Below are 25,164 nucleotides of genomic sequence, written 5' to 3' on the forward strand. Positions count from 1 at the left end.
GTTAGCATGTAGCCATTTACACAACTTGTTAGCATGTAGCTTTTAGCCACTGTGCTTACATCACTGATGGCAATGACTAATATTTGGGCTTGCGTACAGCACTAGTGGTAAGGAGTTGTGCCTTGTTAGGTCAGCACTGACTAATCAATAACATAATTCATTTCAGAAATGCATGATTGATATTTGTGAGCCCTTGTTTCGTAATCCAGAAACTAGTCAACTAAACGTAAAAAGTAGAAATGGAACAATGGAACAATGTAACAAACAAACCCAACCATCCCTTCTCAATTCAAGTCTGTTTTAATTGCATTTTCGTTCCGGTCAAGACGATCGCACGGATAAAAAGAAAAAAAAGAGAAAAGAAAAATATAATAAAAAAACTCAAACACACACATACCCGCCATTATCTGTACTTGTGCAAAACAGTGTGATTGACTTTTAATCCTGGGAGAGAAAAAGTCCAACTTGCCCTTCACAGTTCCTCCTCACCGGAGAAACTCGCCGCTTCGTCGTCCTCATAGACGATTGCTACCGTCTCTCCGTTGTGGCGGGAAACGGGGCGACCTGGAATGCTCGTCTAAAAATATCAAATATAGGATCAAATATAAGACTATAATCAATATTGTTCAAGTAGCTCCAATGTGAACGCGCAATGTTTGTGAGAGCAGGGTCAGAGCCGGGGAGTTTTCTACTTAGCTATAGAAGAAGAGTTTGAATGAGTGGAACAATTGCATTTACCTTCCTAAGGGTTTACACTAAACTCTAATAACTTCGATGAAGTAGCTTTTGAAGTCAGCTACTTAAAAAAATCAAAATCATCCTGAGCAAAGCACTGGTCTCTGCAACTTTGTTGATGACAATGTCATGGTCTATTGACATGAGAATTGGCTTTCTATTGTACATTCGGATGAAGACAGTGAGCTACTTAGCGTAGTTTTCACATACAGTGGAACCTCGGTTCTCGACCATTATCCGTTCCAGAACCCTGTTCGAAAACCGATTTGTTCGATCACCAAAATCATTTTTCCCATTAAAAATAATGTAAATCGTTTTAATCCGTTCCAACACCCTGAATGTTTACCTTGAATGTTTCACGTAAACTAAAGCTAACCCAGGCTAATCGTACGGTCGCGTTATCGTAATCTTCCGTACGAAAGATTACGCCAACATGAACGTGTAAAAATAAAATAATCAGATCGTTTACAAGTCATTTAGCACCCGGGTCTCCACAACAAGTGGTGAGCGGTTCATTCGAAAAGGGGGCTCCGTTCCAACACCCTGAATGTTGGGCTCCGTTCCAACACCCTGAATGTTTAACTCAAACATGAAGCTAACCCAGGCTAATCGTACGTTCGCGTTATCGCAATCTTCCGTCCGAAAGATTACGCTAACATGAACGTGTAAAAATTAAAAAAAATGATAAAGAAAAGAATTATGAATAGGATTTCTTACCTTTGTGGTGGTCAGCAGAAGGCGCAGGTGGACCGTGGGGTATTCCCTAGCAAGATCAGACACTCGCACACCTCCTTCATGTTTTGCTATTATTTCTTTCTTAAATAGTTGTACGGACTACTTTTGTTTTTTCACCTGTAGCAACTTTGCCGCTTGCACTGACTTTATTTCTTGGTCACGAAAAGAGCGATTTTCACCCGTACGCCGCTCATCATCGCACCCTAGCGTACGCACTCACGCATTAGCGGCATTCGAACTCCGAATTTTTGACCAAACAGCGAAGCAAGAATTTCTCAAAATTTTTGGTCGGACTCCGATTTATTCGAACTGAGAGGCGTTCGAAAACCGAGGTTCCACTGTATTTTAAAGCAGAGAAGCTCCGCTCACATGCAACCTGGGTACAGGAAAGGCTCAACAGGAATTTATTGCTGACTTGTTTTTTCTTTTCCAATCTCCTTTTTTTCTTTTCTTTGCAGCCCTTTGAGACGCTTTGTGATTAAATTATTAAAATGAGATGATTTTGTAAAAATTTTCAATGCGCAACTGCTATTTAAGGTCAACAAAAACAAAGTGTCAGAAAACATTCATAAATGATTCATTCGGAAAGAGGGAAATTATAACTTAAGGGGCTGTAGTGAATTCATAATCCCAAAGGTGAGAACCACCAGGAAAAGTATGCGTGTGTCTGTGTGTGGAGTCAAGCTTTGGAACAATTTACAAGACGAGATCAAACGGTGTCCAACTATTCACGTGTTCAAATTTAAATACTGTATTTTCCGCACTATAAGGCACACCTAAAAGCCTTTATTTTTTTCAAAAGCTGACCATGCGCCTTATAATACAGTGCGCCTTATTTATGGATCAACATTAAGTTTTCCAACTAACTTGCAGCCGCCGACTAGATTTTCCCCCGAACGCCAAGTAGTACGCGGTGTATGCTGGGATTTATTTACCGGCGTTTCATTGGCTAACCAATGTGTCAATCATCATTTGAATCGATCACTATTGGCTAAAGTTATTCGGAGGTCAAGGGGCGGATCCTTTTTATCATTTACAGGCTGGCATTGGCTTAAACGGCAAAACAGAGGCTGCAATTGGCCGAAAAAGATGTGTCAATCATCAGTTGAATCGATCACTATTGGCTAAAGTTATTCGGAGGTCAAGAGGCGGATCCTTTTTATCATTTACAGGCTGGCATTGGCTTAAACGGCAAAACAAAGCCTGCAATTAGCCGAAAAAGATGAATGCGTATAGCACGTGGCTGACGGCATACAGAAAGCATTTTTTTCTGTTCTGTATTTGTAAATATTTTATTTTCCTGGATTTACTACCCTCACGGATATAAGAGGACATTGGCTGCACATTATTATGAACACAACGACTTTGGTGAGCTACTCCTGGTTTTATATTGTCCCTGTATCTTGTTTCAGACTGAACTCGATGTTTCTGTGATAAGCGGTGCAGATAATGGATGGAATGGAGTGTCTATTTTTAAATTCAACTCAATTCCAAGTGTTTACTGTCATATGCACAGTAAAGTTGCGAGCGAAAAAGAAAATAGAAATTAAGGAATGGTTGGCATTTCTTGAATCCCAAGACTTTAACCTTCCGAATGATGGAACGATGCATTTGAGTGACATCGTACGGACACCGCATCCGCACGTGTTCTCGACACGTATTTGCTTCTTTGCAAGCTTTGGGAATGTTATGGGGGTAATAAGTTGGACTGAACTATCTGACTGTTTTGTCGATGTTCCCATTGTAGCGCCTTATAATCCGGTGCGTCTTATGTATGTCAAAAATAGGACCAAAAACAATTTTTTCGGGGTGCGCCTTATAACCCGGTGCGCCTTATAGTGCGGAAAATACGGTAAACAAAAACATTAGTGGCGGAATACATATAATACGTATAATGTGAGCTAGTGACCACGAGTGTCCTCACCCTCTCCAGGAGCTTCAGCCGTTTTTCGGTCAGGAGGTTTTTCTGCCTCAGCTGACGGACGTTTTTATCCAGCTCCAGCAGTTTTTCCAAGTGATGCCGATGCCTCCGCTGCAGGACCTTCATCTTCTTCTGTAGCTCGGTCACGACTTCCTCGAGCTGCTCCTTGTTCAGACGCTGCTTGTAGTAGCTGCAAGGAAATCGTTGGAATCGGAATAAACTTTCGGGTTTTTTGTTAGCCCCTAGGAGGAAGACTGGTTTCATCCCTAGGGTTTTTCAGCACCTGAACTCGCAGCCCCACGCCCCCTAGTGTTCAGTATTGTTTTACCCTGGCATCATTCACTCAATTATAATGGTACCTGTTATACTTTTTATTTTAAACTTTTTACCCAGTCTTATTTATTGTATGCACTTTACGGTTGAACATTTGATTATTGTATTTCTGTGGCAGGGTGTTGTATGCTACTCTGTGTGCCTATTAATTGCTCCTCGAGGACAAATGAAGTGTTTAGATTATTGGATTTATTTTTCAAATTTGACTAATGTTTCCAAGCTAACACAATGTAGCTGACATTAGGGGCGGCAGTAGCTCAGGAGGTAGAGCGCTCGTCTTGGGATCAAGGGATCCAAGTTCGAATCCCGGCTTGTCCGTGTTACATGTCGAAGTGTCCTTGGGTAAGACACTGAACCCCTAATACCCCCAATAAGCAGGTTAGCGTCTTACATGGCTGCAATACAAGGCGGCTATTGGGAAATTTATTAAGTTTTGAAGGATTTTATACATTTGACTATAAAGGATTTTATATGATTGAATACAAGTTACATTTATTGAGTTTAATTCTGTATTTATTTACTGACTGTGCCTTTATTCAATGAGCAGTGAAAGTTAAGGGCAGGCATGAGTGGTGGAAGATGTTGTTTACAGAACGGGACGTACTGCTAATAAGATAATCAGCACATCCAGACGGAGGACGGCAGGCGTTGTTTTGAAAACAAGGCCTTGATGACGTAGAAACGCTCTGTGTTGTTTTGAGTATTCCGGACATCGCGACGCTCTTCGACGAGATGGTGAAGCCCAGGAAGGAGTCGGCACACCATTATGTAGGGAGAAGATGGCCAATAGGAGAAAGCTAAAGGACTTGGACTAAAAGGCTTCCCAGAGACTCAAACGACACTAATTCGGCTGTTTTCGATGGAGTACACTTTGTTAATGAAATTAAATCTGCCCACATGTGAAAATGTCGGCTTTCTTGTTCATCTTTTCCCTCAAGAAACGAGCGCACATACATTTTGGGTGAATGTAGGTTGCGTTTGGTTAATGGAGTCAGATAACCAATTTGAACAATTTGGTAAACGGTACACTTTGATATTAATTCCCAACAATTTTCAGCCCTGCGTTTCTCATTTTGATTCTGAGTTTAATCCTAAAATTCAGTCTTGCACTGCCTGCAGGCACACACACACAAACACACACATAGAAACACAAGGACCAATATCTCACCAGTGCTCCTCGAGTTGGTCTTCCCAACCATCCGTGTGATCGTCCTCCTCATCTTGCCAGTCGTAAACACGATCCGCCTCAAGTGGATCAGGTTTCGTCGGCAGGGAAGCCGCGTATTTGGACACGATCGGCAACGTGGACGCGATCGGTTTGGGGCTCAAAGCCGATGACACCACCGTGTCCGAGGAAACCGGCACCTGCCTTTGGAAGATGTTCGGTACAGACTCCAAATATGCGATGACGTGAGTTTGGCATGGGTCCTCCTCAGATATTTCTTGGACCAAAAGTCTGTGGATCGGAGTGAGGAAAGAACCAGACAGTTCCTCTTGAAATTCAGCGGGCATCAGAAACACGTCAGTGTATTCCTGGCCATGCGTCGGCTGCGATAATGAAGGTACGGCAGGTAACATTGGAAGGTGCTGGAGCTTAGCGGCCCACAGGCTCCGGGTCTCCACCAAAGTGTCTTCCCTGCGAAGCAGTTTGGCTTTCCGTTCATCGTCATCCGACAATTTGCGTTTCTAAAAAGATGGGGAAGTTAGTCTAGTTTATTCAACCAATACCGTATTTTCCGCACTATAAGGCGCACCGGGTTATAGGGCGCGCCCCGAAAAAAACGTTTTTGGTCCTATTTTTGACATACATAAGACGCTCCGGATTATAAGGCGCTACAATGGGAACGTGGACAAAACATTTAGATAGTTCAGTCCAACTTATTACCCCCTTAACATTCCGAAAGCTTGCAAAGACGCAAATACGTGTCGAGAACACGTGCGGATGCGGTGTCCGTACGATGTCACTCAAATTCATCGTTCCATCATTCGGAAGGTTAAAGTCTTGGGATTCAAGAAATGCCAACCATTCCTTAGTATCTATTTTCTTTTTCGCTGGCAACTTTACTGTGCATATGACGATAAACACTTGGAATTGAGTTTAATTTAAAAATAGACACTCCATTCCATCCATTATCTGCACCGCTTATCACAGAAACATCGAGTTCAGTCTGAAACAAGATACAGGGACAATATAAAACCCGGAGTAGCTCACCGAAGTCGTTGTGTTCATAATAATGTGCAGCCAATGTCCTCTTATATCCGTGAGGGTAGTAAATCCAGGAGAATAAAATATTTTCAAATACTGAATAGAAAAAAATGCTTTCTCTATGCCGTCAGCCACGTGCCATAAACATTCATCTTTTTCGGCCAATTGCAGGCTTTGTGTTGCCGTTCAAGCCAATGCCAGCCTGTAAATGATAAAAAGGATCCGCCCCTTGACCTCCGAATAACTTTAGCCAATAGTGATCGATTCAAATGATGATTGACACATTGGTTAGCCAATGAAACGCCGGTAAATAAATCCCAGCATACACCGCGTACTACTTGGCGTTCGGGGGAAAATCTAGTCGGCGGCTGCAAGTTAGTTGGAAATCTTTGCAATTTTAAAATTGATCCATAAATAAGGCGCACTGTATTATAAGGCGCATGGTCAACTTTTGAAAAAAATAAAGGCTTTTAGGTGCGCCTTATAATGCGGAAAATACGGTAATCTTCACATAAAAATCATCGGAAATTGTCTCGTTGTCTCGGCTCAGTGAGAATTTTAAAATTTAACAACATTGAACATTCAGAATATAAAACGAAAAACAGAAATTACAATTTACAATTATTGAAAATTCGGACAGCACTCGGGTAAAAACTGTTCGTAAACCTTTTAGTTCCCCTGAATGACTTCAAGCGTCTACCGCTCCGTAACAGATGAAAATGATCATTACCAGGATGACTCTCATCCTTAAGAATATTTAAGGTACGTTTCAAAACTCTATCATTATATATAGATTCCAGGGATGGCAGCCCACGATCTTTTCCGCTGTGCAGATTACAGAATTGAACTTCGACAGATCTTTCTTTGTGATTCGACCGAACCAAACAATAATAGAATTTGCTAAAACACTTTCAATAATCGCACGATAAAAATTGACTAGGACTTCCTGATGAACATCGTAGGAGTTCAACTTCCTTAGGAAGAAAGTTCTTTGGCGTGCCTTCTTTAGAATTTTCTCAGAGTTCAGTGCCCAGCTTAGATCTTCTGAAATGAAAGTCCCGAGAAGTTTGAAATGTTCCACCTGCTCGACTCTTTTGCCATTGATAAGTAAGACCATGTTTGGATTCACAATAGACAGGAAGTTTCAAATTAAACAACTCAAAGACAAGGCATCAAGTAAACAGTCGGGCAGAAACACATAGAAGACCATGATCGGTAATGCAGTGTTCATTTTAGCTGTGAAAAGTGATGGGTCCCGGGGACTCGCATGCTCAAAAATCTATGGGTCCCAACAGAGATCTATGGCTCCCCAAAATTTAGTGTGCTCCATGCCCTTACAAATTGTCGTATTTTCCCTTACAAAATACCAAAAAAACTTCTTTTTTTCAAACATGTTTATTTATGTAGTTTAACATGTTATATTGTACATGTGTTTCCTTATATCATATACAGTGGGACCTCGCTACTTCGCGGTTCGACGTTCGCGGGTTCAGCGCTTCGCCGGTTTAAAAAAATAAATAAAATAAAATGATTAAAAAAAAAAAAAAAAAAAGCATTTTTGAAGGGGCGTCGCTACTTCGTGGTTCCACGTTCACGGGTTCAGAGCTCTGCGGGTCTAAAAAAAATTAATAATAATAAAATAAAATAATTTAAAAAAATAATAATTTTTTAAGCATTTTTGAAGACTTCGCGGATTTTCACTTTTCGCAGGAGGTTTTGGTCCCCATTAACCGCGATAACCGAGGGATTACTGTATATTGTTAATGAACATTTTGTTGTGAGACACTGAGTTGCTCGACATGAATGAGGTTTATTATAAAAAAGGTTCAAAAATGAAGTCGCTTGGACGTTCACTGTAGAAGGAAAAAATACATGCAAATAGAATTAAGTAGAATAATACATTTTATTATTCAAATTATTAATTCATTTTCTGCATTAATTTATTGTTGGTAATATACTGATTAAAAGGGATCACCACAAACCTGTCTTTTTTTCATTTTCTCCTTGTATATTTCCTTTTTCTTAACTTCTTTATACAACATAATCATTCGTAATATAATGCATCAAAGCAAGTGAGCCGTTTGAGAGCCGGCTCTTTAATGAGTTGAGCCGAAAAAGCCGGTTCTCTAAAAAGAGACGGACTTTCACGACACAACTCGAACTGGGGATCGGCGTGCAGACGAAAACTCGGACCGCGAGACCAAAACAACAATGGCGGATCTGCCTGACGAAAAGTTTGGAGTGCGGTAAATCTTTGTTAAAAAATGATCATGACAATTTGGTGTCCAAAAAGTTGTGTCACGGGGACGCACGTTGATTTGACACGATGCGTCCCCAGCAAAAATAATGCGTCTAGGACGCAGGATCGCGGGCAAACGAGAACACTGGTAATGGATCAAGGCACTATTGCTGCCTGGTTTTGCGTTCCTGACAACAATTCTTTTCTTTGTTACCTCAACCCTCCGGAAGATGGTTGGCACTGCTGTGTTTTCCAGGTAGCGAACGCCACAGCGTACTTTGAAGCAGGAGGGCGCAAAGTGCTCATGGCAGATGTACTGGTGCCGAGAGGGGGTCCAGTTATTGAGACCGATGTTTGACAGCCAAAGCTGGAGACGCTCAGGATCCTGAAGCGGGAATCTAGGGTCAAATACAAAATGTTCTTGGAATGTACAAGGGGAAAGAGTGGATTCTGAATTGAAATGGAAAATGTATAAATTGTTAAATTATAAATAGTTCAATTCCAGCTCCCTGTGTGGAGTTTGCATGTTTGTACAGTAGTTGTATTTATCGTCTATATCAGGGTCGGCAACCTATGACACGCTTGCCAGCAGTGGCACACGAAGGGTTAACCATCGGCACGCGAGCTCACGGCAAAATAATAATAATTATATTTAAAAAATGCGCATTTTTACCTGAAATAAAGACATTTTAAGTTGCGCACCGTGTTATTTAGAGGCTTTAGGTTAGCGCCGCTCCTCCTCTACTTCGTGTGTCAGTGTGTGTTTGCGCAAAGCCCCGCAGAGGAGAGATCTGTGTTGTAACCCAGCCAACAAAACACCCGCGCGCAATAGATGAACGAATCATGACGGCTCCTCGAGCGAAAACATCTTGTTCTTTCCAGCCAGCGTGGACAGACGAATGAGGCTTTGTGCAAAAAATGACCATGCTGTTTTGTGCATTATGCCTCGCACAGCAAGTGTTAAACGTCATTATGAGACGAAACATGAACATGAATTCAAAGATGAGTCTGACATGGCGGAGACATTAAAACGCGCAGTGTCCAGGTACGGCAATCAAACACAGACCCTGAAAACCATTGTCACTGCTAAAAACACCACCACTGAAGCAAGCTATCACATTGCTCACTGCATAGCAAAGCACAGAAAACCATTTACTGATGGCGAATATTTTAAAGAAGCGTGTGTGTGGGTGTATGTAACTGCGTTGCTGCGGTTATTTCAAGTTTTGATATTTTCTGCAACAAGATATCATTGATGAATGGTATGGTAACTGTCCATAACACTTGTTTTTTGATTGTAGTTCATTGTTAATGAAGAATGGTTGATTTTGGTTAATTCTTGTGGCAAAAAGTTCAAGTCATGGATGTCTACAGGCCTTTCCACGCGTTGCTCACATTCATTTTTTAGTTCATTGATGAAAAAGAATAGTGCTAGATAAATAAGTCAGTTATACGATTTCAATGTCTATCCATGTTGTATGTTTGGACTAGTGTAAAATGACAGCTCAGTTGAATATGAAAAAAATGTTGTGCGAGTCATTAATCTTGGCGTGGCACACTGATTTACAAGGAAATTTGAAAGTGGCACTCCACACCGAAAAAGTTGCTGACCCCTGATTTAGACAAATGATCAGATTGTACATAAATATAACATTTTGTCCTCTCTGTGCCTGCGTGAGTTTTCTTAGGGTTACTTCACCGTGTACCAAAATCATGCTCGGAAAATCAATTGAGAAGCCAAAATAATCCATAGAAATGTGTGTGAGTGGAAGGTGGTCTTGGCTGGTAACCAGTCCAGGGTGTCGCTTGACCACTGTCTGAAATCAGATGTGACCCTAGATAAGTGGCTGGAAAATAATTGGATTAATAAGCCAATAGGTTTGGGGGGTAACATAAACGTAGATTGAAAATTTAACAAAAATGAAACCAGTATTGGCAGCACGCCGGCGCAGTGGATAGCTCGTGTGCGGCACAGTTCTGAGGTCATGAGATCGAACCTTCCTGTGTGGAGTTTGCATGTTCTCCCCATGCTTGTGTGGGTTTCCTTCGGGCACTCCGGTTTCCTCCCACATTTCAAAATAATGCATGTCAGGTGAATTGGCCAGTCCAAATTGTCCCTAGGTGTGAATAAGCGAGTGACTTGTCTGTCCTTGTGTGCCCTGCAACTGGCTGGTAACCGGTTCAGGGTGTCCCCTGCCCACTGCCCGAAGACAGCTGGGATGGGCTCCAGCACCACCGCGACCCAACTGAGGATAAGCGGTGCAGATAAAGGATGGATGAATAAAACCAGTATTTGAGAGAGAAAAAAAAACCGAAGGAGTGGATTTCAAACTCAAAGAAGAAACCGAGCAATAATGACACTCATGAATTAGACAAAATAAAATAAAATAGGTTGAAAATAATCATTTTTGTGGAGTATTGACCGCTGACTTCTAGCAATAACACGTGACACGTTGTAAATCTCAGGTTGCTCTTTGGTGTCTCGAAAGTCTCAAAGGTCAAAAACCAATAAAAACAATATTTTTCTTATTCACCAATACGTACAAAATAAGTTAAATAGAAATAAATAACACTAATAAAACAATAATAAACAAAATATCACACGGTCACCCACACGACTGGAAACTACTTTTGATATCACAAGTTATGACTTACTTGTAAAAAGCTTTTCGGCCGCTGCCACTCGTCGAGTCATTTTTACAGTTTGGCACAGAACAATATTTGGGCATTTTATTTTAGCCTATTTGTCTTATTTGAGTCAGATTTATCTTGACGTTCAAGAAAGTTGACAAGGTGAAACTCGTGAAATGTTGACAACGAGGTTTCCGTGGGTGACGTATTATGAAGGCGACGGAATCAGCAGATTGTTTGCGTCACTCATAAGCGACAGTACAAAACACGAAATACGGTACGCCCAACGACGTGCTTAATGTAAACCTAAGCTAGTCGGGTCAAACTATCAGAATCTTCCGGTTCATGTGGACGGAGCGAAATATCAAAAAGAATGCCAGTGTAGTGCCTAAATCCGACTCCCCTTAACTGACTACCCTTCGCATGACCGCGCACTCTATTTCTCAGCACTGCGCTTCCGACTGAATGTTTGTTGCGATCGTCTCATCTCGTCTCATTAGCTGCACCGCTTATCCTCAGTAGGGTCACGGGGGTGCTGGAGCCCATCCCAGCAATCATCGAGCAGTGGGCAGGGGACACCCTGAACTGGTTGCCAGCCAATCGCAGGGCACACATCGACAGACCACTCGCTCGCTCATTCACACCTAGGGACAATTTGGACCGGCCAATTCACCTGAAATGCATGTTTTTGGAATGTGGGAGGAAACCGGAGTGCCCGGAGGAAACCCACGCAAGCACGGGGAGAACATACAAACTCCGCACAGTAAGTCCGGTAGCTGGATTTGAACCCACACAGGAGGTTCCCAAGACCTTAGAACTGTGCCGCACACGCGCTAACCACTGCGACACCGTGCTGCGATCGTAATCTGTTTAATGTTTTTATTTGCCCTCCAAAGCCCACATATGCGAAATAATTTCAAATGTTTTTTTGGGGCCTTTCAGATATTATTGTAGGACAACTCTGGTGCAGAAATGAAAGTTTTAAAAAATTGTGTTTTAGTAAGAAAAAAAACCCCAAATGGTATTATTGGGCTTTGAGGTGAGCAGAATTTCTAGATAGATAGATACTTTATTCATCCCCGAAGGGAAATTCACATTTCCAGCAGCATCCCTGAGCTGAGAACAGTACAATAATAAAGCCAAAAGAATACAATATACAAATACCCAGTGTGACGTGCAAATGCCCACTGTAGCGTGTTGTATAGAGTAACTAAATAGTGCTACACAGAATACATATTGCAGTAAGATTCGGTAATATCCAATGTAGGTGGTGTGGTTTAATGTGGGCCTTTACTCTGCCGGGTGGAGTTAAAGAGCCTCATGGCATGAGGAAGAAAAGATCTCTTCAGTCTGTCCGTAGTACAAGACAGTGACAGCAGTCTGTCGCTGAAACTGCTCTTCTGTCTGGAGATAATGCTGTGTAGTGGATGCGATGGATCGTCCATGATTGACCTCAGCTTTTTCAGTGCTCGACTGCTCGTCTCTCAGCTACTGTTGTTAGGCTGTCCAGCTCTTTGCCCACAACAGAGCTCGCTTTCCTAGCCAGTTTATTGAGACGAGAGGCATCCTTCTTGATGCTGCCTCCCCAACACGCTGCCGCATAGAAGAGGGCGCTTGCCACTACTGTCTCATAGAATATTTTCAGGAGCTTTTTGCAGATGTTGAAGGAGGCCAGCCTTCTGAGGAAGTAAAGTCGGCTTTGCCCTTTCCTTCATAGATCTTGTGTTGGCAGTCCAGTCCAGTTTGTTGTCCAGCTGCACACCCAGGTATTTGTAAGTCTGGACAAATTCTATTTATTTAATTCAATTTCTGTGCTTTTCTTCACTTTGTCAGAACAAATATAAAGAACAATTAAGTGTTTATTTGCAGGGTTGATTGCCTCCTTGGCCCCAATAACAGTATAACACATAACAAGAATATTACGCACACCCCAGTCGGATGCGGAGCTTATAATTCAAGCGTTTGTTACCTCCCGTCTCAATTACTGTTATGTACTACTCTCCGATCTCCCAAAGTCCAAAATCAAAAGCCTTCAGCTGGTGCAAAATGGTGCAGTGAGGCTTTTAACTAAGACAATAAAGTTTGATCACATGACGCCGATTTTAGCAAACCTGCATTGGCTCCCTGTTAGCTTAAGCTGTGGTTTCGAGGTTCTTTTGGTAAGATACAAACTCATGCAAGAACTTGCTCCCTCATATCTTCCAGATTTAATTTCCCCCTATGTTCTGGTCCGGAGCCTTTGCTCTGAAAATGCTGGTGATCCCAAGAGCCAAGAAGAAAAGCGCAGGTTCAAGAGCGTTCTCCATTCAGGCACCGGTGCTGTGGAATGCGCTTCCCCCCGGGATTCGATCTGCAACCTCAGTGGAAATGTTTAAATCTAAGCTTAAAACACACTTCTATTCTATAACATACGAATAACCTATATTTTATGTTGACAATGTGTATTATTTGCCCTCATGTCGGTTTTAGATCAGGGGATTGTGTCATAATAGTCTGTGGTTTGCAATAATCTGTGTTCTGTGCAGCCCTTTGAGACTCTTTGATTAAGGGCATCACAAATAAACATGACTTGAAGTCTGTAAACAAACATTAAATATTTATATGTGTGAACAAGGCTACTTTCAAAGTCATTAATGTAAAATCATTAATTTTATCACAGCAACTTAATAAGTTAACATGGCTGTACTTTAACGCCCGTGAACAGCATGCACACACACGTTCCCAGCTAGAGTCACGAGAAAACACATTTATAAAATATCAGAACTGCTATTTTATTCATTCCCCCCCTCCAAACATGACATGAAATCTCAATAAATGATACAGTATATATACATACACATCAGTGTATTTCTTTACCTAAAAAGAGAGGGTCAAGAGACAATGCGGCTGTGCGTTTTCAAGACAGGAATACATTTTGGACGTTTTCTGTGTGTGTTACTTGGGTAATCCACAACTCTAAGGGGTTTAGTCCTGGACATTCTGCCCAGGTTGAAAAGAGGAGGGGGAGCAGCAGTATCTTCCTCCGCAAGAAGCAGCAGTGCAAATTACACGTTAACCACGTCCCTTCTAGGCTAGCTAACACGTCACAAATGGCAAACAGCACCTCGGTGTGAACCCAGAGTCAGTCTCTTTTCTAGCTGGGATCACAACTTGTACGGAGATCTCGCAGACCTGAAATGTAATACGTGGAAAAAAATACTTACTTCGGAGACATGAATGGAAAGGCCGGACTAAAACCATCTTGGCTGTGCTCGCTCTAAACTTCGAGTACTTTTCCATTATCCCCGTTCTGCATCGAAACAACCTCACTTGGCGTCAGGTGGTCACTTTTCCATTACTTTTTTTGTGGCCGCGCAGTTACTATACAACTGCTTTTCAGAACCGTCCCAGTGTGGCTCTAAAATGCAGCTCATTTGGGGCCATGTCATCTGATTGTCCAACAGTGCTGCCGCAAGGAACTTTACTGCACTATGAAACATAACATACATAATTTGTTTGTTGTTTGGTTATGATGGCGGCTACTTTATCTTGCCGACTTAAATCTGATAGATTTTTAGTCAGGATGAGAAAGCTTCTGTGCATTAGAGTCCTTGAACCAGCCCCAACCCCTGCCCCTTTTTATCCCGTTGTAATGGAAAAGCAACAATATCTGTGAGGTGTGGTCCCATTTGGGGTTAATTGAAAAGCCTAATTGAAGAGTGCAACCCTGACTATCATTCAGATACAGATCTTTGGTATGGACCGGAGAGATGATCCATCTAAAAAAAAAAAAAAAAAAAAAAAAAAAAATCTTGGGAGACACATCCGGGATTCTGAGTGTTGGATTTGTGTACGAGGCGAGCAGACGGTGGAATTGTTTTCCTATTTGGAAGAGACCTTGTCGACCAGGCGAGGGTGTCTAAGAGGATCTCCCTCATACAGAGAGGGGGATCCCATCCCTGACGCCCGATTGGGAGTCGGGGAGCACTGAAAGGAGTCAAGTGTGACGCTTCCGGTGGATCGCCGCACCGGTTAGCTCCGGGATCTACATCATTCCCATCTGCATTAGCGTGTTAGCGTACGCCATGGGCTTGACATTTGGATGAGGCTGGAAGACAAAATGTGGAATGAGTCAACTGTAAGAATCCATTGCAATTCTTGATAGAACATTTGATTGTTTAATAGGGCTGCAACATTTTATCGACGGCGACAAAAATCAAATCATAGAAGTAGGTGACAATGAATTCCGTGAATTCATGCGATAGTCTAAAGACATTTTTCCAACAGAGTGAGGCATCTCACTTGATTACAATCACTTCTGCGAGTCGCTCATGCGTCGGTCTCGAACGGTAACACAACCATATAGAGCCACACCATATATTTTGAGACAAAATTCTACAAAATCACTAAAACACTCCTGACAGGAGCTAATTCTTCAGCACATTTGATTCCACTGTATTACATTTGATAACTAGATACAATTTAAGACTAATAAAGAGCCTGTGTCCAATGTTCCCTCTAATTTTCCACAGGTCTGAACGTTCACACAAAGTCGGTGAGCAACGCTTGAAACAACAGTGAGCAACCATAATCCCAAGTGTGGCAAGATAATTATCAAACATGTCCAAAACTTGACATCAAGTTACATTATGCTGAGTTTCCAGCAATGCAAAATTATTTTTCTCTTTTGAATGAATTGACTCATGTACTACTGCAAAGGTTGTACGGCCTACGAACGTCGTTTGTTCTTACAATTCTTTCACAAGATATCCATTTCTTTTTATTTCCTGACATATTTTGTCCCATAATATTAACATTTTGGGGGGCTTATTTAGTCGGTTATAAGATACAGAACTGTATTTAATCACATTTTTGAGTGGAAGTACAATGTTGGCAACAAGATTCACTTGATATAATTGAAAATTATTTGAATGCAACACAAACTTTTTCTTCTTTTTTCCATGTTTTTTTTTTTACTTTTTTAAAAATTCCTTTAAAAAAAATCTCATTGTGTTTATTTTTTCCGAGCGGTTACTTTTTTCTTTTTGTTCTCTATTAACTTTTTTCCCACATTTCTTTCTTTTCTTTTTCTCTGGCTTTTTTTCTAAATTTTTCCATCTTTTTTTTCTCTTCCTTTTGTTTCTTTTTTTCTCAGCTTTTCACTACTTTTTCATTTTGGTACTTTTTTCTTTTTTGTTCTATTCCCCCATTCCTCGAAGTCATTTTATGCATAATTTTACATAATATTTGGTCATGTTGGGATTAAAGAAGCAAAAACAACCCGAAGAGCCGTTTAGGACCCGAAAGAGCCGGTTCCTTTTAGTGAGCCGGGCCGAAGAAGCCGCTTCTCAACAAACTCTACTAACTTTACAACTTCGTTCGACATTGACTTCAAAATACCGCATTTAGGACACAACGTTAGGGGAACCCGTGTATTTTTACCTTCATGCACTGTAACTTTGACTTAAGTCGCTTCTTAATTAGTAATTTTGAGCCCTCATTTTTGTGCGCTGGCTAGATTTTCTTGTGCGCTGATAATGTGCGAGCAGTGCGCAGCTTAGAGGGAACACTGCCTGTGTCACATATCAACAAATATAACACTTAAAATGTGCCTCCCTCCCGCAGTTACTAAGTGTTGAGGCTCATTTGGTCCTAGACAATGATTTCAAAACAAGGTTCGAGCAAGTAATTTTGTAAAAATGTTACAAAATTTTGCAAATCTGTTTTTTGTAGCTTCCTAATTTATCTTTTTTTCCATTTTTACATGTTTTAGGAAGCCTTGCACTGCTTGTGATGCATGGTCAGAATAAATAAAAACAACAACAAATGAGGATTACTAACAGACATTGCTGGACAAGGTCTGTGCACATGGTGTGTATAGATCCGCCCAATACTACTGCTCACCTAATCAAATTAATAATAATAATAATAATTTCCTTTGTATTGTCATTCTTTGTAACAATGTACACAGAACGAAATGTCGATACACCTGACCCGTTGTAGCGAGCCGATGCAGCCGCAGCCAACAGAGGGCGCCGCCATTTGGGTGCTGAGTTTTTGGGTGTTTACGGTTTGTTTTGTGGGTTTTCATTATAAAGTGAGAATACATTGTTTAATGAGATTCCTTCTAAAGTATTCTTTAGAGATGTACAGCCAAAACAGGGTCTGTTGGTGTGACACCTTGACTGTAAACTGCACTTGAAACTGTCCCCTTATATACTGGGTGGACCCTCTTTCATATTCAGTATTGTCCCAGCTCTGTATGTGTTTATATTGGCTTTGCATGCAATATTACAGTAGATAGCTGCACATAATCTTTTTAACTCCAAGCCAGATGTACTTAGTCTAAAAGCCATGTATAGCTTGCGATGCCTGCAATAGTCTGTGACAACTCTATCAATCAAATAGTTGTTAGTTGCAGCCTTATTGCCAAATTGGGTTACACAAGCCTTAGTTTATGCTTGAACATGAATATCGAACACAGTAAAAACAACACATGTTGACTAGATATTGCTTTATCAATCAATGTTTTACCCCTCACAATACTGACCACAGCAGTGAACTGGTGGAACTCTGGCTTGAGATCAGACCCCCTGAGGTGGATAAAAGCTCCTTTGTTTCCCATCTGGTCACTGGGGGAGAAGAAAGAATACCAAATCAACGAATCAACGCAAGGACCCCAGTGGCGCTATGTGAAATAAATCTGACTGAGGGACACTCACCAGTAGTTGGGTGCCGAGAAGACTGTGATGCACTTTCCTGAGTGAGTGACCTCGTAGCCCTCCGCCTTAACTTCGTGACTACGGATGATGAAGTCGAGCTTGTTCTGATCGAGAAAGCGCTCAGTCACGTCGGGCCCGAATTGGCAGCTCACCCCCCGTTTGCTGATGGACCGGCCATTCTACGGCACACAAACATGATCATTCCATGATATCTGAATACCACGTTGTGAGAGACACATGGAAACTACAGCTGACCTGAGGCTGAGGGTCTGACCAAAGAAGGTCACACATAGGACCTGTGAAATAGGGAGATCGAAAATGTGTCTTGATAAGCATCACATATTCAAACACGATTATAATTGTTTAAAATCGGCTAAGCCTCACCTGAATCTGGAGGTTGTCGGTTTCTTTCTATCTTCCTTAGATCGTCCAAGGTGACACCGTCTTCACTGAAGAGACCACCATGCATCACCTTGGACACAACAGAAGAAAATACACAATGGGAACCTAAAGGATATCACTTTGGAAAATTCCAGCTGGGGAGAGGTGTTGTGAAAGGATAGGGGGATTGTGGACGCGTTCTTAAGGATGGGATGGGCACCCGTATGATGCGGCAGGGGTAAACCAGTGAAAGCTGTCGGGCCCTGCTGTTGAACAAAAGAGTGTGTTGTGTCACCCTGACCCGAGTGACATGCCCGCTTTCTGGTGTCCCGTTTCATCTGGAGGGACGAAAGCGACCAACTTAGGAGCCGAGGTGCCTAACTTGTTTGGGTGTTTGGGCAATTGGGTTGGCCATGGTCCAAAAATTTTTGTGTGTGTTTTTTGCTACTTTTCCCTTTTATTTTCTTTGTTATTGTATGTGTTTGTCTTGCTGTCGGTCACCCCTCTTGAGGGATATGACCAAGGTAGATAGATAGATAGAATTCTTGAACCCGAAAGAGTATATACTGGTAGATCATGCATCCAAGGGTTAAGACCCCCAAAAAAATCAAAACAACCACAGAAAATGCACTTTCCTTTTAAAATCAAAAAATCACATCGAAATTGCAATACTCGTCTGGAAAATCGCAATTAGGTTTTATCCCAAAATCGTGCAGCCCTGTTATGTAACAAGACACCGGGGATTTAACATAGCTTACTGTACCAGTATTTTGTTGTTGATGCACTGTGCAAGTGGCAGCCACTGGAAGACCTCGCTGAAAAGCTGGAACATCTGTGCCGTGTACTTGGCTTTCACCTCGCCTTCAAAGCCGTACATCTGGTTCATGTTGTCGGTTTCGTGATTACCTGAGGGTTGGACATTTTAAATGAACCTTGTGCCGGGCAAAAACGGAAACGGTTCAGCTTCACCTAAGTCAGCCCTAGTGCTTACCTCGAAGCAGGTAAAAGTTGTCAGGGAAGAGAAGCTTGAAGCCGAAAAGGGTGAGGATTACCTCCAGTGAAAAAGAGCCGCGGTCCACAAAGTCACCGTTGAACAGCTGAGTTTAGCCCAGTTAAGTACATTCTTGCAAATCTTAATGAAATGTAATAGCGTGTTGAAATATTATAATTTGTTACATGTGCATAAATAGGTGTTGGCCACCCAAATGGTCGACTCCTCTGCGTACTTTTAACACATAACCACCCAGACCCACAAAAAAGACCTCCATATCTGAATACATTATAATTATTTACAATAGAGTAAAAACATTAAAAAAAAAACATTTTAAATTAAATAATAAAGAGCCAACTTTAACAATGTTGATGGGTAGTTACAGTGGCTTGCGAAACTATTTGGTCCCCTTGAACTTTGTGACCTTTTGCCACATTTCAGACTTCAAACAAAGATATAAAACTGTAATGTCTTGTGAAGCATCAACAATAAGTGGGACACATTATGTTTGGCGTAAAAGCAGCACAGCTCATCACCCTCCCCACAGTCAAACATGGTGGTGGCAGCATCATGGTTTGGGCCTGCTTTTCTTCAACAGGGACAGGGAAGATGGTTCAAATTGATGGGAAGATGGATGGAGCCAAATACAGGACCATTCTTGAAGAAAACCTGATGGAGTCCGCAAAAGACCTGAGACTGGGACGGAGATTTGTCTTCCAACAAGACAGTGACCCAAAACATAAAGCAAAAGCTACAATGGAATGGTTCACCAAAAAAACATATCAATGTGTTAGAATGGCCAAATCAAAGTCCAGACATCAATTCAATTGAGAATCTGTGGAAAGAACTGAAAACAGCTGTTCACGAACGCTTTCCATCCAAACTCGCTGAGCTCGAGTTGTTTTGCAAGGAGGAATGGGCAAAAATATCAGTTTCTCAATGTGCAAAATTGATAAGACACATACCTCGAGCAACTTGTGGCTGTGATCGCAGCAAAAGGTGGCGCTACAAAGTATTAACTCAATGGGGCTGAATAATTTTTCATGATTGTGTCCCACTTATTGTTGATGCTTCACAAAACATCACAGTTTTACATCTTTATGTTTGAAGTCTGAAATGTGGCAGAAGGTCAAAGTTCAAGGGGGCCAAATAGTTTCGCAAGCCACTGTAACAGCCATACAGTACTTCCTAAAGTATTTCTTGATCATATAGCCAAAAGCACAACAAAGGACAGCAGTATTGATAACAATTACAATTGCCTTTACCTTGAAATATGGGATGATGCTGATACTTGGTACTCACACATCCATTTTTAAAAGTTTGAAACTAAAAATTTGTTGTCAATGAGACAAACATACAATTGTCCACACCAACCCTCAATATTCCCCATAGAGGATAAAGAACCAACCCCAGTGAGTATTGCTATACTGTATACGTATATTCTTGAAAAAATAATGTTTAAATATTGGATAAAGGATAACTGTTAGCAAATTGAGAGTACTTAGGATTTAATGTTAGAATTGAGCTACCAAGACAAGAGATTGCTTGGCTACAAATTATTGTTTTGATGGTTACCACGGCCATAAGCAGCTCTTAATTTCTGTTGGTACAGATAATATAAACCGCTACTTCACCTCGACTTTAGCTTCGTTCAGAAGGATACATAAGGATTGCTTTCAGACGGCAGGCCGTTCAACTCGAAAATGTTGAGTAGATCGTAATACTGCCCGTGCGTGTCGCCACATATTGTTATTTTTTCTGCCTGTCAAGAAAAAAAAAACATGGCAATTGGGTGAGGAAAAATTGGTCTGTGCTGGATCTTGTTGATAACAAATTATTTTAGTCTCCTAGGTTGGATCCTCCTCACCTCTTCTAATGCGATTTCAACAAGACTTGGTAGTTTGGATAAAAGGTCTTTCACTTGCACTAAAATCTGCAAAAAGAGAACAGTCTTAACCACATCTGCTTGTCTTCCTCAGCACTTTCTAGTGCAAGAGACTTCCTACCTGATACGCGCATTTTCTGTGCAATTTCTTCTGCTCTTTAAACCAGTCCATCATTTCATTCATGAACTTCAGAGTGACTTTGCCGTCTTCCAGTTTGGGGCCTGTGTAGTCGTCCTCGATTGCTGCGATACGAATAAAGCATAATTTCAGAGGTAGGATGATGAAGATAATTTGCAATTCAAACACGAACTTGAAGCTTGCATGCCAAAATGTGAACCGTAGTAATCTTTTCTTACATTTCCTTGTGTCAGTATGTGTACATCTGTGTACTGTAGCTATTAGTAATCATGGTGTATTCCTATGAAATCTACATTATAAAATCCAAACATACGGCAATAACAATGCCTTTCCTATGCTTTTTATTATGAAGTGAGCAACGTTGTAACAGGTGTTAGGGGAAGACTTGTCTCATTTCAAAAGCAATTTTGCTACTTACTCATGCTTTCTATGTCCAAGGAGTCAACGACTGACTTCTTGATTTCGTCGCTGGCGATGGCTCTCTCGAAGGCCTTCTGCTTGACAATCTTATTACATTCCTGGTACTTCATTTTTGCGTCTTTGTCATTTGGTCTGACGCGCACTACCTGTCATCACAAAACACACATTTAAATGTGGCTGTGGTTTTCATTTTATTACAGCAGAGTACCCAGTCAAGGGGAACAGCCTGGTGGGGAAAAATGACAAGTAATCCAACTTCCCCCAAAATATTGACTCAATATACTGTCTTTACTTAAGTAAAACGCACATTTTGTTTTTAACCTAAAAAAGAACTCAAAGTTTGGGTGCACGTTATACACGAGGCTTTAGAGTTTCTGTAGTGCACATTCGCCTGACATGCGAAAGGTGCCCTGTTCGAGACCGGGTGGAAACACGTTGGCTTGGAGAGGGAGGGATGCCACCAGGCTGTACTTGCCCAAGAGGCACCACAGATAAGGGGCCCCTACAACCTGTGTGGTTACGAGAACCAACCAACCACATTTGCATATTGGTGCAATGATTAAAGAGAAGAAAAAGATTGCGGACACCATACATTGGATGCAATGGGAATCATTATATATGAGTGTGCGTTATACATCAATAAATACAGTATATCAAATTGATATATTTTAATCAGTCACATTTTAGATAGTGTTTAATCAAAGAGCTGATGTCCTCAAGCAGATTAGTTGTATTACTCTTAATTAATGGTGCTAATAGGGGGTGGCCACGTCCCCTCCCATTAATTTGTTGGCCACCCCACTGGCAACCTCTCTTGCCAGTATACTGTTAGATTGCTGTAGGATCAGTAATGGGGTTTAATTTTGGTGTGCCACCCCAAGATTCTAGGTAGCCCCATCTGGCCACCCCTATAAAAACAATTGTGGAGGCACCACTGCTCTAAATTTGCCAAAGGAACCAATACCAGTGCTACAAACACTTGCATGCTAAACAAATCCTTATCACAATAGTATTACCAGATAATCTCTCCTTCAAAGTGAGAAGATTAGCTACGAGTGGAGCTGGAGGTGTTTTACAGGTTCCTCATCTACATTGAGCCTTACCGTCTCGTAATCCTTGAGAGCAGCCTTGAATTTGCCCAAAGCCATATTGGAGGTTGCCCGACGGTAATATCCTTTGATGTAGTTCTTGTCAATATCCAGGGCCTTGGTGGCATCTGCCAAGGCGTAGCCATAGCACTCTGTGCGTAGGTACGCCAGACTACGGTTGCTGTAGTAGATCGCATTGGATGGATTGAGCTCCAAAGCCTCGGAGTAGTACTTGATTGCATTTTCATAGTCCTTATCTGCAAAAAAATGGGCAGTGGAAATCATGCTGGTTTTGTAAGCAACAGTTATTCAAAACAAAATAGTGGGGCGAAAAATAATATATCAAAGAATTACTTTAAGGCAGGGGTCGGGAACCTATGGCTCCTTTTCATGAGCACATATCGCTCGGAGATAAAAGAGAATTTGAGCAACTTTTAAATGTATTTTTACATCGTCGCTCATATAAAACAAAGACAATACAGATGTTCTAAGGGTAAGGTCCAGTATATTTAGGACACAATTTTAACTACAGTTTATAGTCAAGGTGTCACACCACCAGACCTAGTTGTGGTCTAAGTCGCTAAATTATCCTTTATATAGTACCTCATTCAACAATCCATGTTCATTGATGAGAGACTTTATGATAAAAGGCCCCAGAACAAACTAACAAAACCATTTTACTTTTATTTTATATATGTACAAATGAATTTGCTAAAACTAAACTTTAAATTAAACTATCCCTTAAACTGTAAAATCATTTGAATGATATCACGCCCCAAAAAAAGCATAGAAAACTTAAAACGTGATGTCCTCCGGTTTTTGATCAGAAGAAGACACATGGATCATCATAAAGCTTTGACTATGGTATCATTTCAAAGCTCATTTATTTTACTTTCTGTTGAAACCAAAACCCCAAATATGATATTTGCCTCATGTGACTTATTTCGGTAGATCAGGTCACATGTTACTATCAGGGACAGTTTATTCTTTGAAAAAGCACACAGGACAGTGGAATAAAAAAATAATATATTTGCCCTCAAGTAGGTTTTAGATCAGGGGATGGTGTCATAATAGTCTGTGGTTTGCAATAATCTGTGGTCTGTGCAGCCCTTTGAGACTCTTTGTGATTAAGGGCGTCACAAATAAACATGACTTGACTTGTATATAGAGAAGTGTTTTCGTGGAACAGTGGTTAGCACATTTACATAACACTCGAAAGGTCCCTACTTTGAGACCGGGTGGAAACATATGTTGTCCTAGAAAGGGATGGGCGCCACCAGGCTGTACTTGCCCAAGACACACCACAATAAGTGGTTAAGGAATCCAACCAACAATGTATTGATAAATGTGTATTCGTACTTACTAAAATGTTGCTGATAATGTAATTGGAGAATTGTCTGATACACTTACAACGTATGCTACTATTTTGTAAATACTGAGTATACGCAGACTATTCATTTAATTATATAAAATGTTTGTATTTTGATAGAATGTTTATCCTGGGGTCTCACATCTAATCTTGTTGTCAAGTTTATTTGTACAGCCCTTAATCACAAAGAGTCTCAAAGGGCTGCAGACCACAGATTACTACAAACCACAGACCATTATGACACCATCCCCTGATCTAAAACCTACATGAGGGCAAGGAACAACTCAAAAACCTCAACATGAGGAAAATTAAGAAACCTTGAGAAGGGACTGCACATGGATGTTGCAATAACAAATAATAAAGAAATAAAACAATGTTACATTTTCTCACACGGGGAAAGCCTTCAACTTAAGACTTTATATTTCGAGGTACTAGTGACACTTCTGTTTAGATTATATGAAATTGAGAATATCATTTAGGTGGACAAATACAAAGATTGCGATGTCATAAATAACAAGGGGCAGCAACTAAACGTTGATTTAATACATAAAGCTCCCACTGATTAACGGAATATTCGAGAAACTTCTTCCCACGCCAAGATAAGTTTTATTTAAAGAAGATGTCCCAAAAAGTAAGCCATTTAGCTAAACAAGAAAATCGGACAAAGTGACAGCGAAGGGAACTTAACTTGCACGGGACAATGACTCAGACTCACGCGGTTTAAAACGCCGTTAGCCGAAGCTAGCAGATTATGCTAACCGCTTTCAAGAGTCCAATGAATGGGCTTCACGCGTTAGCATGCTTTGCTAGCCTAGCTTCACTTTAACGTGGGGCTCTATACGGGACCGCCTAGTCACCAAAGTTTCATCGCCCGGCCCGACCGATAAGGACACTTTTGTCTGGGTTCACAAAACAAAACGGGTCGCCAACTTGACAGAGCTGCCAGCTCACCTTTAAAGTATTTATTGGCCTTCTCCTTGAGTAGCTCGGCATCGTTTACTCCCTCCGCCATCTTCTCCACGCTGCCGTATTCTGTCGCAAACGCCATTGACGAAGTGTCGCGAACTTGGTCGTAAAGTTGTGATAACTTGCTCGATAAAAGAACGAACATTTCTTTTTAAAGTGTGTTTTTCGACACGTTAAAGAAACTAAAAAATGTAACAAAACAACTTAACTAAAATTCAACGTAAAACAAAAACAAAGTGTTTGTTAACATTGCACACGCAAATCTCTACAGTACGAAATCATAACGAAGAAAACAGGTAAGGTTTTTTCTTCTATGTAATTATTTTGAAAGTAATGCCTATGTTGAAAATAAAAACAATCAATTGAATTGAAAATTTCAAGCTACCGATATTTTAAATTCGCGTTTCCGATTATAAACCAGCAG

The 25,164-nt window shown here is 41.1% G+C and overlaps 2 protein-coding genes across 2 annotated transcripts; both read right to left on the reverse strand.

The window, feature by feature from the left end:
• Positions 1-281: 281 nt before the first annotated feature.
• Positions 282-11,024, reverse strand: LOC148358909 (THAP domain-containing protein 5-like). Its single transcript, XM_088345671.1, has 5 exons — positions 10,825-11,024; positions 8,384-8,567; positions 4,893-5,410; positions 3,395-3,581; positions 282-577 (listed from the first exon to the last, which is right to left on the reverse strand). Exons 1-5 carry the CDS (start codon positions 10,896-10,898, stop codon positions 473-475), a joined length of 1,068 nt encoding a protein of 355 aa, XP_088201797.1. The 5' UTR covers positions 10,899-11,024; the 3' UTR covers positions 282-472.
• Positions 11,025-14,572: 3,548 nt separating this feature from the next.
• ppp5c (protein phosphatase 5, catalytic subunit) lies at positions 14,573-24,865 on the reverse strand. The gene is made up of 13 exons (XM_088346180.1): positions 24,726-24,865; positions 22,421-22,662; positions 21,316-21,463; positions 20,880-21,001; positions 20,741-20,806; positions 20,537-20,635; positions 18,874-18,979; positions 18,646-18,788; positions 17,886-17,973; positions 17,757-17,797; positions 17,502-17,680; positions 17,330-17,411; positions 14,573-14,887 (listed from the first exon to the last, which is right to left on the reverse strand). The coding sequence occupies exons 1-13, from the start codon at positions 24,820-24,822 to the stop codon at positions 14,825-14,827; spliced, it is 1,476 nt and encodes a 491-aa protein (XP_088202306.1). The 5' UTR covers positions 24,823-24,865; the 3' UTR covers positions 14,573-14,824.
• Positions 24,866-25,164: the final 299 nt, after the last annotated feature.

The sequence above is a fragment of the Urocampus carinirostris genome, chromosome 10, assembly GCF_059441175.1.
Source record: "Urocampus carinirostris isolate Australia breed hairy pipefish chromosome 10, RoL_Ucar_1.0, whole genome shotgun sequence".
In the NCBI taxonomy this organism is placed as follows: domain Eukaryota; kingdom Metazoa; phylum Chordata; class Actinopteri; order Syngnathiformes; family Syngnathidae; genus Urocampus; species Urocampus carinirostris.

What these genes read in the sequence shown, in the direction of transcription:
- LOC148358909 (XM_088345671.1), bottom strand. Translation starts at nt 10,898, where the DNA reads ATGCCCAAATATTGTTCTGTGCCAAACTGTAAAAATGACTCGACGAGT. An exon ending in CCATCTTCCGGAGGGTTGAG is followed by an intron (nt 5,411 to 8,383) that starts GTAACAAAGAAA and finishes CCATCTTTTTAG; the next exon opens with AAACGCAAATTGTCGGATGA. An exon ending in GACCAACTCGAGGAGCACTG is followed by an intron (nt 3,582 to 4,892) that starts GTGAGATATTGG and finishes ATTTCCTTGCAG; the next exon opens with CTACTACAAGCAGCGTCTGA.
- ppp5c (XM_088346180.1), bottom strand. Translation starts at nt 24,822, where the DNA reads ATGGCGTTTGCGACAGAATACGGCAGCGTGGAGAAGATGGCGGAGGGA. An exon ending in CTCTCAAGGATTACGAGACG is followed by an intron (nt 21,464 to 22,420) that starts GTAAGGCTCAAT and finishes TTGTGATGACAG; the next exon opens with GTAGTGCGCGTCAGACCAAA. An exon ending in CTTGGACATAGAAAGCATGA is followed by an intron (nt 21,002 to 21,315) that starts GTAAGTAGCAAA and finishes TTCGTATCGCAG; the next exon opens with CAATCGAGGACGACTACACA.